Raw genomic sequence first — 15,676 nt, forward strand, 5'->3', positions numbered from 1 at the left:
TACTGCATAAGATATAATTCTAACCAGGAAAGAAAAAAGCCACATATGACTTAATGACAATGACATATAATATCCCTACTCCTAAAGGAATGAGGACAAAGAGGGGACTAAGCCCGTAAGTGCAGGCTCTGAGCTAGGAAAGGCTGGACGCCACATATGTTCCGAGTTTGAGAGAAGCTAGCCACAAGTGGAATGACCTTAGAAAAAGTGCTAATGGGATGTTGGTGGTGAGCAAAGAGAGCTGTAGCCAGGGAATAGACATTATCTTCAAGGTGGAAGCATTGATAATGAGAAGGGAAGCCAAAATGGGAAGGTTAGAGGCTGTGACAAGTGAGAGAAGAAAGGGATGATCTTTCATAGTGCACAGTTTCCAAATTGTCCTTTGGTGTATAGAACTAAAAGAAGGATAGGGTTGAATTACTCAGGAAAGGGTCATAGGAGAAGGGAGTGAAAAGAAATGGGCTTTAAGGAAACTTGTGTGAGGAAAAGAAAAGTCTTCTGAAAGTAAAAGGCAGCCACCAGCTACCATGGATGGCTGAATAGAGGAGAAATGGGCATGGGGGTGGGGAATTCTTCCTAATAGTAATCACTTTGGTTACAATAGTTATATGTAGGTGGAATCCCTTCAATTATGATGCTCTGTAGGTCAGAATATATTGAAATACATTGGGGCATAGGATATGCTACAATTGTTGTTCTAGCTTTGTTTGCTAAGAGTAAAGCTGCTGAGGGGTTCTGAATCAGAGTAAATGATGTGCTAAGTACTCATCCTGATAATCATGAATGAACACCTGACAGGGACAAGAGGTGACTGATTTGACACTTAGACTCAGAGTATCCATCATGCAAATCAGAATCCTATGGGAAAAGAACATGGAGTTGCCATTTTCTCTAAAGCTATTTGGCATTGTACCCTGGTAACAAGAGCATGTGGGACTCGATATTCTTCTTGGTGGACAGGACTAGGCACACAGGACTAGGAAGATGGTTCAGTAGGTGACAGACCTGGTTGTGCAAGTAGCATACAGGAAGACTAATAAATCTCCAGAACTCAGAACTCACATTCAGTTGAAGGTAGCAGCCTGAATGTATGTAATTCTAGCCCCTGGATGGCCAGGACAGAAAATATGCCTAGACTAGCCATATCTATGCACTCCAGGTTCATAAAGAGAAACTGTCTTAAAGCGTCATGTGGAGAACTACTGGGGAAGACCACCAGCATCAGACTTGGGCCTCCATGTATATGTAGACACACGTATACATACACTACACACATATGATTACATACATATGAATAGGTATACACATATATGAATAGCACACACACATATGCATATACACACAATTTAAGAGTTAAAGAAGAGTACAGAAAAAAATCAGCAAGCTGTAGCTCTAGGACACATCAAAGTAACCTACTTCTTTCAGCTATGTCCTACTGCATGCTTTACATTCTCCCAATAAAGCAATTATATTATGAGTCTACAAGAGATTAACCCATTGAATTGACAATTGACTGAAGACCCTTTAGACATGCTATCCCAGCCATACTTGGAGACATCTTTCACTGATCCCCTAAATGTTTATTAAGCCACACAAGTGTCAATCAAAAGTAACCATCACAAATGGAGAGAGAAGAGTACACTAATCATTGTTCAACATGATAGAGAATCATTGCCCTCTAAGGAAGAAAATATGTTCATGGCTTTACTTAGAGTACCTCAGTGATTGTCAAAGACAATGATTTTTATGCAATCCTAAGGATAAATTTATTCCATTTGGGACCTTTAGAGGCTAGACCATACAGCAAAGAGAAAATATGCCAAATGGCTTCATGATGTTCTTTGGCCTCCTTAAAGATAAATATCAATAATTTTATATCGCTAATATTAATAGTGCTAACTATTATGATCATGGCAGAGTAACTCAAAGATTTTAAGCGTTTCTGAATTTAAAATGTGAAAGGAATTCGGTGATCTCACATGCTTCAGTGACCAATCAGAAGACCATCTTATGGAAGAGCTAGAGAGATTGGTAAGAAGCTATCAACCAGTAATTCGATAACTTGGATGGATGGATGGATGGATGGATGGACGGACAGACAGACAGACAGAGAGACAGATAGAGAGGCAGGCAGACAGATGCTAGAATAAGAAATCAAGCTGAGACCTGAGAGTTGCGGAGACTCCCTGAGAAATTGATCAAAGTCTCTTGAGCATTAATTTAAAGACGTTGGCTGTATTTTCACTTTACATTCGTAGATTCTCACTCCTCACCACCCTTTCTCCCACTGAAATGATGCTGAGGTGTTTTGAATGCTCACAGGGCTGAGCTACATCCAGAGCCTCCCTCCATTTATTTGAAAGTGAGCTTCTGCTGGTGATGTTACTGGATTCATAAACTTGGCTTTCCTGTATTTCTAAGAATTTAGTGACCAAACTGGAGAAGTCAACTTACAACGTAGACAGATTGGAAGTGGAAAGGCTACTACTTTCTCTGTTTCCAGATGCATTTCATTTTTTATGCAGAAGACAAAACAAGACCAGAAAATACACATCTGATGGATTCTGCCTTGGAGAAAGGGGATCTGAGCTCAAGATTCTTCCTGTGCTGTTACAGATGGGGACCTTTCATTTTGTTTGTGCTTGAATGCAAGCTGAGAAAAAATGGAGTTAAAGTTCTTCTCCCAACCACTCTGAAAGAAAAAAAAAATCTGATTTTGTTGGCAGTGGTCCCCCCCACCCACTCTGGGCCTGGCAGAGTTCTTTATCTCTAGGTCCATTTCTCTGAAGGGTTTGGACTGTTCTTATCTTTTCTTGATAGTCCAGCTTTAACTCAGATGCCTCTGTGCCTATTAAACATACTTTGCTTGTAGTCTGATAGATGGAAAAGGTAATCTCTCTCCTACCAGAGCTTCTGTGTAGGGTATTGGATGGCAGTTACAGTGGCATCATGAGACTACAAGAGGGCAGCAATCTAGATATGTTACTCACTTATCATTACTAGTTTTTAATACCATTTCATGTCCATCCTGCTGGCATGCTTATTGTGATAAAATACGTTCAGTAGTTATTTTTTTTAGAAAAACATTAAGAATAATCTAAATATTAAAATTTCATGGTTCCAAAGTTTTATGGGGAATGAAAAGTAGACATTATATATGTAATTTAGTAAGGCATGACTTTGAAGCAACACAATCTTGCATTAAGTCCCAGCTTTATCTTTTACTGCCTGAGTGAACTAGAATAACCTGCTTCTCCTCTCTGAGGCTAGAGGGCCTCTGCAGAACTGGAAAAGCAGGCCCCATGCAGAGTGCACCTTAATCCACAGCAAGGCTCTGCTGCCAGCCAACAGACAAGCAGAACTGAAAGGAATGACCTGGGTTGGCTTTTTTCCCCTTCAGAAGGTCATAATCCAGTGGAGAACTTAGAAATTTGCTCACAAAATGTTGTGAAAAAGGGGGAAAATTGAGAAAAATTAAAGACACTTCATTAATCACATCCATGAGAAAAACTTTTGAGAAAGCCACGTTCATTTGCTAACCCATCAGCCTGGCTTCTCACATACTAGAGTGTCAGTAGATGGTTGCACATGAAGCATTTCTCCAAGTCTATTAGGTACATTATTTCAGTGGGATGGCACTGAATTCACAGAGAATTTTATTTTTTCACTAAGCCATTCTACCATATTTTCTTTGAAAATGCCTTTCAGGGACACTGATGGTAGATAGCAAGACAATTAAAAAGTGATGGGTTTTCCATATTTATTTTGGTGTATTTAGTAATTTAGTATAATTCTTGTTTCAACTGATTTCATAATGATAAGTTTGAATAATAGCTGTGAAGTGATTAACCATTGCTTGGAAAGTCCCAGGGAGTTTAATCTCCTGCTTTCAACAGCCAACACTGCAGTACAGTGATGAATCTCAAGGAAGTTGATGCTGCGGGAACCTCAACTGTGTTGTGATATTATTGAAGGGAGACAAACCTGAGACATCCTTCATGGCCAGGACTCAGGCATCAACACGTCCTTCAACCTATGTCAGTTCCCCTGTGATCCTAGCTGGAGAGGAGGGTCCTGGAAGAGCTGTTCTTCCACCAGTCACTGAGACCTGGTCAAGAGTGCTTAGAGCTAGGAAACCTGGCAGCAGCAATAACTTTCAGAGCTAGGAAACCTGGCAGCAGCAATAACTTTCAGGCTTGCCTTACTAACTCTTATCTTTTCTGGTTGCATCTTTGTGTAGAATCAAGCAAATTTCTAGGTTTGAATGTACATAGCTATATGTTCTAAGCAGAAATATGGTGACCTTATTTTTAAAATGATTCCACGATATATATACTATTGGGGAGATGATAAGAACAGCCGTGAAAAAAAGCCATAGGTCAGCCCAGGGGTGATTAAGACTTAGCATCTCATGTTCTAATTCATTTTTAAAGATTATGAGGGAAGAGCCAAGCATCACAGGGCAGGCCTGATTGTTGTTGTTGTTTGGTGTGGCATTTAAGTCTAGCCTTTCCATCTGGTAAATGAGCAGACTCAAGCTAGAAGTGATGCCTTGTGTAGGAACAGGAAAGCAAAAGCAGATGCCAACTGTCAACTGATAGACAGCCCTTGGTGTTTTACAACAACGTCTACAAAGAAAAGTGTTCTTTAATGAATTAATATAAAGAGTGAAGGATAGTTTGTTGAGAAAAAAAAAGCAAGCTGTAAAAAACAGAAGGAAAAATAAACAAACTTCAGACTTCCAGTGCTTGGGTGTGACTGGTTTGACAAAGACCTTTGAAGGGAGCCATTGTTGCATGAGTAATTGATACTGAGATTCACCCATAGGCAAAGACTGGAACAAGGGGCAAGGCTCACTTTACCCTTCCTGCCCTGTGGTACTGGGTGACCTCTCCATGCCCCTCCTCTGTAGTGTTTTGCATGCTGATCTACAGAACAAGACTTAACTCTTAACTTTACAAGGAGGATACTTGAACACATCCTAATGTCAACATTGACCTCTTTCCCCTTCCTCTCCCTTCCCCTCCCCTCTCCTCAGCACCACTCTTTTTCCTTCCCTTCATCTGCTTTTCCCTCTTATTTCCTCCTCTCCCTTTGGAAGTCAATATTTCATCAGGTCTAAATGTTTGTCTTTTTAGAGGTAAGATATCCACACCGTTTAAGAGGAAGGGTATTTAGCAAAGTAAAGCAAAGGATAACATACTCTCGAAGCAATGACTAGAGTCACATGTTGGAAGGGAGGAGTATGTGTCAAAAGATGCAGGTGCCTGCCCACTGGTTCTGCATTGTATAATTTAAAGAAATGTCTATGAATATCTTTGATATAGGTGACATAGTGCTAATGGAAAGTGACTCTTTTCAAATTATGGAGAGCTAGAGGACTGGATCTTGCTTTTTACATTTGGTCTTTTTTCCTTTTAAAAACTGATTTGTGTGTGTGTGTGTGTGTGTGTGTGTGTGTGTGTGTGTGTATCCTTGTATCATGTGTGTACACAAACCCATAGAGCCCAGGAGAGGGCATCAAATCCACCAGGACTGGAGTTACAGGTGTTGTATACGACCAGACAAGAGTGTTGGGAGGCAAACTTGAGTCCTCTGGAAGAGCACCGAATGTTCGTAACCACATAGCCATATCTGCCGCTCCATTGCTCCATTTTAGGGTATTCATGGCCAGGTTCTCTCACAAGGTTCATAAGAAAATGCTAGGGGAATATAGAGTCAAATTACATTACAGAGGATACTATGATTTTTGAGATTGGGTTTTTATTCATTTGTTTGTTTGTTTGTTTGTTTGTTTTAATCTAGATCCTTTACTAGTGTGTATGTGTGGCAGTTGGGGAAGTTCCCTTGTTATCTGAGTTCTGATGCAATTGGAAGAAGCTAACTACAGCTTTAGGAGAGATTAGTAACAATGAAGTGTTCTCAACATTAGAAAAAGTGCTTCTGAAGATAGACATGTGGTTTTTCTTGGTTTCCTCACATCTGTCTCCTGACCTACCTAGTCTCACATATACAAGACTACACCTATGACAATTTGTGTATAATTTAGAGTTTGAATTGTATAAATATTTTGTCTTCTTCCTGTTCTTAACTTGCCTGCTAACCACAATGTGCTAAACAATCTCTTTACGTCCTTCCACTATGCAATATCCAGACAGATCAGTACAATATATATTCTGATTGCATGATTCAAATTGTTTAACATATGGACATAGATACACTATCCTAAACAGTGAAAAACATGTAGACTTGAGGACATACAACACACACACACACACACACAAATATATAAATGACAGTGAGGATTTGGGAAAAGATTTGTGAATTTTATTGAAGTCAGTGCTCAGGCTATGATACTAGATGCTAATTTTTGTAAGATACTTCCATGAGGCAAAACTGGGTTAAAAAAATACTTAAAATCTTTCGTATTATCTATTGTAATTATTTATAATTCTGTATTTATTTAGAATTTTTTAAAGTTAATTTAAAGTGGCTTATAACGGAACTATTGAAATGGCTGGCTCATTGGCCCAGAGTCTGTACTGCAGAATTTGTGTCTCAATAAACATAACTGGAAGCTCACAACCACCTGTAAGTCCCTCTTCAAAAGATCCAATTCTCTGTTTTGCATTCTGCTGATCCCTGCAGTCATGCACATGTCCCTCAAGAGACACACATGTGTACACATGATTAAAATTAAAAATTAAATCTCTAAAGAATAACTTATCAAAAAAAGTAGCTTTCAATGTAAGTCCTAGTGCCCATGCTTCTGTTGACATAGCACCTAACTTCCATATCCTCACCCACTGCATAGCACCACACTCTGGATACAAATAATACATAGCCTTAACATAGAGATGCATCAGAACATTTCACCTGCACCAAGTTGTTGTCCACCTCAGCACTGCCTATTTGACTGCAGCCTGAAGTGAAGAGAAAGACTACAGGTTGACCTCATTGCTATTCCACCTTTTCCATGCATCGCCTCTTCCCGCTCAGGCTAATTCTCCTGTCACCCACTTGTCTCTTTCCTTTGGTCATGCAAAACTTACATCTCCTGATTTTATAGAGATGTTTATACATGTTCACTATGGATTTGTTTTGCTCTATTCTCCACCATGACCTCCCATAGGAGTGAGACAGTCAGACTCACTTTTTATTTCTAACATTTATATGCTTCTAGGTGAAAATGCATATTTTAGTCATCATTTTTATATATTTATCCTGAATGTGTTGCTGCGGTAGATTGGTAATCATTTGCTAATATACCCACTGTTGTGCTCTCCTACCCTCTGAATAGAATTTAGAATAAACATTTGAAAAGGGAAAAAGAAGATTATCCATGTACACTATTAATTTGGCTCTTCTTATATGAATATCAATGATTTAAGAGCACAGTTAATTTCATTCTGAGGTAAAATTAGCCAACTGATCATTATAGCAAATCACTACCAAGATTATCTAGACAGATAATGTTCAGATTTGGAGAATATATCAACTGAGAAAGCTAGAATTTCCCTCTAGATAAACAGAGGTGAAAGTTGAATTTAAAAAACAGAAAATATACTTGAGGATCTAGCAGCAAGATTAACAAATTGGGATAACATTAATTGGCACAGTACCCTGGTGTTTGTTTATTCCTTAGTTAACTGGAATTCTAACTCTAATTAAGCAGCTCCCCACACACACCATGGTAAGCAACTAGTGATTAAACAAAGAAAGCCATAGGGCCAGAAACTTGTGTTTATTGTCCTGGAGTGCTATGCTGAAATTGTAGTCATGAGAGAAGTTATTAATCTGAGGGTAAAATTTAAGTTCTCTGAAATCACTTCTGTATTTCAATGCTTCTTACCTGCTGGAGGCAGAATGAGCAGCTAATCAGTTGAGGCACTTATAAAATAGGTTTAATGATAGGTCGGAGTCGCCCTCAGACTTAATGAAGGGGTGTTTATTTTCTTTTTGAAATCTATGCTATGTTGGAAAGTGTAAGTACAGCCTACAATAACAATGCTATTAATTAAGAGAGATGAATTTGATTTAAAAAAAAAAAAGACTTGATTGTCTAGCATTGGAAGTTCTGTCTTATTTTAGGGCAGATTGTAGCCCATGCTGCTTTCTAAAGAAACATCAATTGTGAAACTTAGGAACTATGCTATGTATGTCTGTATGACTTTATAGACTCATTGATGTTTTTCAGATAGTTTCTGTTTTGGTATAATTAGCCAAGGTCATGAATATAGAAAATATAATCTTAGCTTCATTTTTTTTTTGTCCTTTTAAGTTTCATAGAAACCCCAGCTCATTTCTCGTGGAAAGAAAGTTATTACAGATCCGCCATGTCGCAGAGCACCCAGACAAGTGAGTTCCTCAGCCCAGAGGTGTTCCAGCATATCTGGGATTTTCTGGAACAGTAAGTATCAAATAATCAAGATGTATACCAGAACTGTTTAAAAATAAGTAAATGCAGCTGGTTAAAATATTATTTGCCATAGAATATGTCTGGATCAGTTTTTTAAAAAGTTAGTTTTGGAAATTTATTGCCTTCAATACTATCTCTCCATTGCAAATAAAGTAGTTTTCTTTCTTTATAGTTTCCAAAACCAAAAGATCATCATTATATGACTGCAAAGTTCACTGTAGATATTCTAAATGCCTCCCCAATAATCCAAACAGCTTCCCAATGTCTAGTGTCTATCACTCAATATCTATTCTTGCTTGAAGTCATACTCTAAGGAGGTGAGCCACTCTACTTCAGTAGCTGTTTTAAAATCTATGAGAAATGTGCATTGGTATTTTTTTATCAAAAACAGATTTTAGTCAGTTAACATGAAGATGGGAAAGGGAACTCTATCATGCTTACTACACACTGGTGAGCTTGTAGAATCGGAACAAAACACCCTCCCCTGTCTATCCATGTTAGCCAGACTATCTTGTTAGGTCATAAAGCAGGGATCATGGCTCCTACTTGAGAAATAGGAGTTAGTTTGACCTTCCTCAGATTTTATATAACTATTTAGTATGGTAAATGGTTGAATCAAGATTCAACCCGGGGTTTCTGATTGTAAGCAAGGCCTTGACAACCTTGAAACAGAAAATATCCATCATTACTAGTCATTTAAATATACTGCAGTCTCTTCCAATAGTAATTCACACCTTCCTCCCTCCTTGTGCTAGGCCTATATGCTCAGTACAGCCCATCGAGTTGAACTTTGTGGATGAACCTTCAGAAAATGGTGCAACCAACAAGATTGAGATTAGCATGGATTGTATCCGCATGCAAGACTCAGACCTCAGTGACCCCATGTGGGTGAGTGCGCTTCCTCTTCCTGTGTGGGCAAGACTAGTCACAAGTCAAAGTAGATGACTCTGATTGGACAACACCATTACAGAGAGAGCAAATGGAGCCCACTGGGAAAGGATTAGCTGGGGTTTTGTAGATTCTGGCTCTTTCTCAGCTTTCTGCAGTGGGTAGGGACAGAAGGTGGAAATGATTTCTTACCTTTTGTTGTTTGTATGTTTCTTTTCTGAGGTGTTATTCATGTTAAGACTAAATTAGAGAGGGTAATGTCACAAGGGTTTCCAATTCATAGAGAAGCAGACACTGGACCTGATTCTGCCCAGATCCATTCCACTGTTGTATATGTTCCATGCCAATACTCAGGAAGTAAAGCACAAGGAAACACACATGATACAGAAGCTGTATTTTTTTTCTTTCCCATGGTGTTGTTCATGTTGGTAGGATGCTAGGTCTCTGTTACCTCTTTATTAAATGGTGAAATCATACCAGTGACTTCCATCTCTGGCTAGGTTAGGAGTATTACTGTTAATTTTGAAACAGATCCTGTAATAAGGAAAACACCCTGATAATTCTAAGCAAAGGTGAACCTGTCTTACAGAAGTTGTGTGTTCTTGTACTCAAGAGATTTTTTTATTCTGACTCTTGGCTACTTAAGAACTGAAAAAGGTATGAAGTTCAAACTCACACGCCTTTAAATCTCTAGTCCCGGTTAGTATTGAAGTTCACACACTAATGGACTTGGTGTCCCAATGTTCCATAATGTTCCGTTGTCTCCTTTTGTTGTTGAACACAATCTCTTCCAAAGTACCACTTCTAAGCTTTTCTCCCCTCAGTCCAATTCCTGTCTGTCCCTCACTGCCCGCTTTGCCCTGCTCTCCCTTGGAATCCTTTCCCTGTCACTAGCTCCGCCCCCTGGAATTCAATACCATCCCTCTGAAGCAACCACGGGGAAAGCTTGTGTTATATTCTGCATTACACATCACTCGACTTATTTATTTCTCTGCCTTTTGGGGAATCAGGAGCTACGTTTTGTCATTGGAGTGCTCAAGAGCACATAGCAGCGATTCAGAATGTGGTGGGGTTTTGCCAGAGAAGAGGGGAAAAATAATAAAAAAACAAACCAATAAGGCACTTGGAGGCTGGTGTATTGGAACCCCATGAAAAGAGAGATAGAGAATGAATTCAATTAAGTAAAGATATATGCCTTTCTCTAGATCCCCTCTTTAGAACTGAAAAGAATTGACAACTGTCAAAATTATAGTTGAATATGAATTGTTAACGTTACCTTAGTTCTGTTCCAATACCTCCTTATCTTTAGCTCTACATACATGTATTTGGGTATGAATGGCAGTTACATAGATGGGGCCAAATTATAGCAGGCCTCAGCAGCAGGCATGGCAAAACACTGAGTTTGTGCAGGATGCCAGTAATTAGTGTTCTGCTGTGTAAATTAGAAAGTAGAGACTCTAAGATGCCCAGCCCCACTCAACTGCTGCACGGGTGTGTGGGGCTTTCCAAGGCTTAGTAGCAGACTTTCTCGTTTCCATTATAGGTTAATTGCTAAATACTTTCAAAAGTCTGCACATAAATTACTTTCCCCATCAATATAATATTTTAATAAGTTGGGAATTCAGCCAATTCCTTTCTCACTACACAAGAAATACAACTCTATAATGGGCATGAGGAGGCATGTCGAATTCTTAAGGACAGAAATTGAAAAATTCATCCTATAGATTTTCTGAGTTTTGATATGGCCAAGAAATGGAAGCGTGATGTTTTGGTCTTATTAACAAAGGAAATTAAAGTGCAGATGTATTAAATTGTAGATACTGCGTGTCTTTTAAATTAGAATGTGTTTTCTAATTATAAAATTAGTTCTGAATATTAGTTCTATTGGGGTAGTGAATGGGAGTAAATGAAATGTCTCAAAAAATCATATTTTAACTCTATTTTTCAGGTGCCTTAATGAGCCTTGATTCTGTTGTTTGATATGTTGCTGTATTTTTCAGATTTGTATTATTTTGGATCTGTGTAAGCATGTCTCTAATATGTTTGAGGTATGAATTCAATATGAACAGTTACACATTCTCCTCAGTGATGGATGCTGGCCAAGCAAGCATTTGCATTTATTTATTCTTTATCTTTCATGCTAAATTAGAATTTTCTTTAAGGAAACTCACTGGTAATTATCTAAAATGCCATGTATTTTTAAATCCTTATGGACTGATCTCAGATACATATAAGAAGTTTTCAGCTCTACATTAGTAAAAGACTGATATCAAGATGGGTGCATGTATGTATGTGTGTATGTATATTTATGTGTGTATATATTTGTGTTTGTGTGTGTTGTGTGTGTGTGTGAGAGAGAGAGACAGACAGACAGACAGAAACAGAGAGACACACACAGAGAGAATGTGTATATTTGGTAAAGACATAGGCCATAGCACCTGTGTTAGCACCTATTATAGTACTCAACGTATATGATCTAGATTTATATAAAAATTTTACCATGTTTATGAATCCAGACATACTTAGTTATATCTTGTTTCTTATGATACATATGAAGAAATCAATGGTTCTTCCCTGGAGAAGACCATAAAAGTTCAAGGCCAGCCTGGTCTACAGAGTGAGTTCCAGGACAGCCCCGGCTACACAGAGAAACCCTGTCTTGAAAAACCAACCAACCAACCAAACAAACAAACAAAACAAAACTAGAGTATTTAGGGCTTGAGAGATGACTCAGCCATTAAAAGCATAGATGCTCTTCCAAAGGACTGGGATTCTGTTTCCAGCACAAACCCTGATTTAAATTGAAAGACTCCACTGTAGCAGTTCCCAACCTGTGGGCCACAACCCACTTGAGGGTTGCATATCGAATACCTACTCATCCAATATTTACATTAAGATTCAAAACAGTAGCAAAACTACAGTTATAAAGTAGCAATGAAATATTTTTATGGCCAGAGGTCATCAGAACTTGAAGAACATGTGTTAAAGGGTTGCAGCATTGGGAATGTTGAGAACCACCAGGCTATAGAATGATCTTTCCTTTTACACATTTGGTAAAATGTACCAATAAAATCATCTAGGCCTTCTTGGAAACTAGAAATTAAATTTCCTTACAAGACTATTGATATTATTTTATCTTGGTCACATCTGGAGAAAATACAGTTTTTGAGAAAGTGATAATTGAATCATAGTTGCTGAATCCATGCATATAGAATGGTTTAGAATATTTCCTTTATATTCCGTTAATATCAGAAAGATATATAATTATAAATTCATTTATTGGATGGAAACGTTTCAGTACCAGAGACTTACTGATTTTCTTTAGCTTTCAGTAGAACATCTCACATTTTACTTAAACATTTTTTTCTAATAGTTTTCTCTGGCTAACCTCATTTTTTTTTCTGGTTTGCATTCCTACCTTCAGGGCTTTTGGTTTTATTTTGCAATGCCCACCCCCTGAAATTTCTTTTGTCTTCCTCCTCCATATCTTCCTATCTTTCTCTTTGCTTCTTTGTCTTCCTCCTCTTTCTAATTTCTCCATCTTTTTCCTCCTCTTCCTCCTCTACCATGCTTCTTGTTTTTCCCTCTTACCAACAGCTGTTACTTTATCAAAGCTTTAATGTCTAAGCTTCCTCAGTAGAAATTTGTATTATTGAGTTGATTATTTCCTTTGCTTTCTTCCTGAAGACTTTAGCATGACAACAAGAAATGTCCCAGTAGATCCTGCTTTAGTTGCATCCAAGAGGTGCTGATGTGATGAATGTGTTTCTCAGTTACTGTTTAGTTCTAAATATGTTTATACTTTTGGGGACTTCAAATTTGGTCCATTAGTGTTTAGAGTGTAGCACTGAAACATAAGACGGTGTGCTCTGCTTTAGTTGTGTGGAAAGTTTCCTAGTAGCAACTGGATCCAGTTGGATTTTGGAACTGTGGAGTCCCACATCCTTTCTATTCTTCTGTCTCCTGTTTTGATGACTACAGATTGCAGACATTTCCAAACAATAATTATGGATTGTATTAATGTATAATCCTTCTATTAATTTCTGCTAGTTGACTTTGTCAGTCTACATTGTCTTGGATAATAACTCAGCGAACTGAAGTTTCTAGTTATTTTCTATCTACCTGATGAGTCTTTCCTTCATTGTTTTACACTTATATCATTGTATTTGAAATGAATTTCTCTTAATAATATGTAACTGGATTCCTTTCACGCATTATGACAATCTGTTCCCTTTTTGCTGTGCACACCATTTATATATACTGGAAGGTGTGTGTTCTTTGACCGTAGTTGTTTTCTGTGCATTCATTGCATCATCCCTGTTCCATTTATTTGGCCTTTTTAGAATACTTGATCTCTATTGTAATTTTTTATTTTAATTTACCTATTTTTTCTTTGCATAGTTTAGTGGCGACTCTAAGAATCTGTTTTACACCTCTGTCATCCACCAAGAATTGACATAGAAGAAAACGTAGAATGGAATATGGAAACTCTTGGCCTCTTTGCACTGTAGGCACACATTCTGCATCAGAAGACAATGAATGTTACAGCAGAAAAGGGCATAGATTTCACGTTTAACTACCTAAGCATTGAACTCCAAAGCAAAATTATGGGCGAGTTTTGAGTATAATTCTTAACAGCTCCTGTGCTCTTGCTTAGGGAAAAACTGTAATTCTCATTGTGCATTGCTAAGAAAACGATAGAACTCCAGTCACTATCAGTTACAAGAATGGGGTTTTCAAGGTAAACAGCACCTATGCTTTTAAGCAGAGCAGTTAGATAGCCTAAATTCTCATTCAGAATCTTGAATCTTTCAGAATTTATAAATGACACTTTAATTTCTACTTTTCCCCCTTTGTCTCAGCTTGCAAGTGCACTTGCACACATGAATGCACTCACATAGAATGTAATTTGAACCACGCTTACTTTATAATATTAGATAATTAAGTCAGTATAGCTTTTGGTATATATGTTGTTTTAAGTCTTCCTCTGCCGTGTTTTATGATTTAAATATATATATATATATATATATATATATATATATATATATATATATATATATATATAAAGTATATACCTTCTGAAAAACATCTAATTTGAAGTCGCTCACAGAAATTACTCTGAGTAACTTAAATTAGACTGAGGAGTTAGTAAGTTACACACATGCCCTCTCCTTGCTTCAAAAAGTTCTGATGTGCTAGGCAAGAAGTAAGCATTTGTCCTTTGCTATGTGCCCTTGTCTCCTGGTTTCTAAGATGTGTAATATCAGCTGACTAAGCCTTGCACCAATGGGTAGAACTTCCTACAAGGAAAGTATCATTCATTTTCTTCTCTTCACTTTCTTGGCTTCCAGAAGACCTCTACAGTTCATTCCCTCTCCCACCATACCTCTCCCTCTTCATCCCTATCGCTTCCCTACAACACCTATCCACTTGTCTTGTCATTTAGGAAACTGATTCAATCAGTGTAGGTAGATTTGGTTAAAAGCATTGAAAAGTGTTCAATGAATATGATGCTATGAAGTTCTCCACCTTTTGTTGCTAAATTATATCATGGGATTTGTAATGAAAAAAACTGGTATTGGATTTGTCTTCAAAACTATAAAGAGGGTCCAGTAACATCTATCCATAAATAGGCCTGTCCTCCTACTCCAGTTCCTCCCCACCTCCTCTCCCATCCAGATCCACCCCATTTCTGCATCTCATTAGAAAACAAACTGGCTTCTAAAAGATAATTACAATAAAAAATATAACAAAAGCTAACATATCATATTTGAACAAAACAATCAAAGCAGATGAAAGCAGTCCAAAAGAAGGCACAGAGACCTATTCATTTACACACTCTGAAATCTCATAAAAACATTAAATGGGGAGTCATAATGTGAGTGCAAAGGACCTGTAAGGTAAAAAGAAAGAAGAAAAATATACAAATTAGATCATATTAAAATAAAGAATAATGCAATGAAATTTTACAATGTAAAAAGGAAGTGTCCTGACATGACATGAGACAAGCTACATCCAGCAAAGCCATTGACTTTATTTCTCGTTGGCCATTTATTGCTGAACAAGAAGCCTGCCCTTTAGTTTGTTACTCCAGTGAGACTCCCTAGGAGGAAACTCAATTTTCATTTGCAAGCGGTTATCATTTGGAGATTGGTTTGAGTGTTAGGTTAGGTATAGAAGCACATGTGTCAAATCTCCTGTCAACCATAGGACCCAATCTGGTACAGATCCTTGCAGGCCCAGTGCTTATTGCCACAGTCTCTGTGAATTTAATATGTGTGTTGATCTTGTTGATTGAGAGAGCCTTGTTTTCTTAATGACCTCTAGATCTTATACCTTCTCTGCCCCTTCTTCTGTGAGGTTCCTTAA

General features: G+C 37.8%; 1 protein-coding gene across 2 annotated transcripts in view; it reads left to right on the forward strand.

The window, feature by feature from the left end:
- The first annotated feature begins 8,321 nt into the window (after positions 1–8,321).
- Positions 8,322–15,676, forward strand: part of Tp63 (tumor protein p63) — a 128,828-nt gene continuing 121,473 nt past the window's right edge. For both annotated transcript variants that reach the window (XM_021185009.2, XM_021185016.3), the window contains exons 1-2: positions 8,322–8,410; positions 9,175–9,307. In XM_021185009.2, the coding sequence (XP_021040668.2) occupies positions 8,337–8,410; positions 9,175–9,307 (207 nt within the window). In that variant the 5' untranslated portion in view covers positions 8,322–8,336. The remainder of the gene's footprint in view (positions 8,411–9,174; positions 9,308–15,676) is intronic.

Source organism: Mus caroli, unplaced genomic scaffold (genome assembly GCF_978045245.1).
Source record: "Mus caroli unplaced genomic scaffold, Mus_caroli_1 scaffold_17, whole genome shotgun sequence".
Classification (NCBI taxonomy): Eukaryota; Metazoa; Chordata; class Mammalia; order Rodentia; family Muridae; genus Mus; species Mus caroli.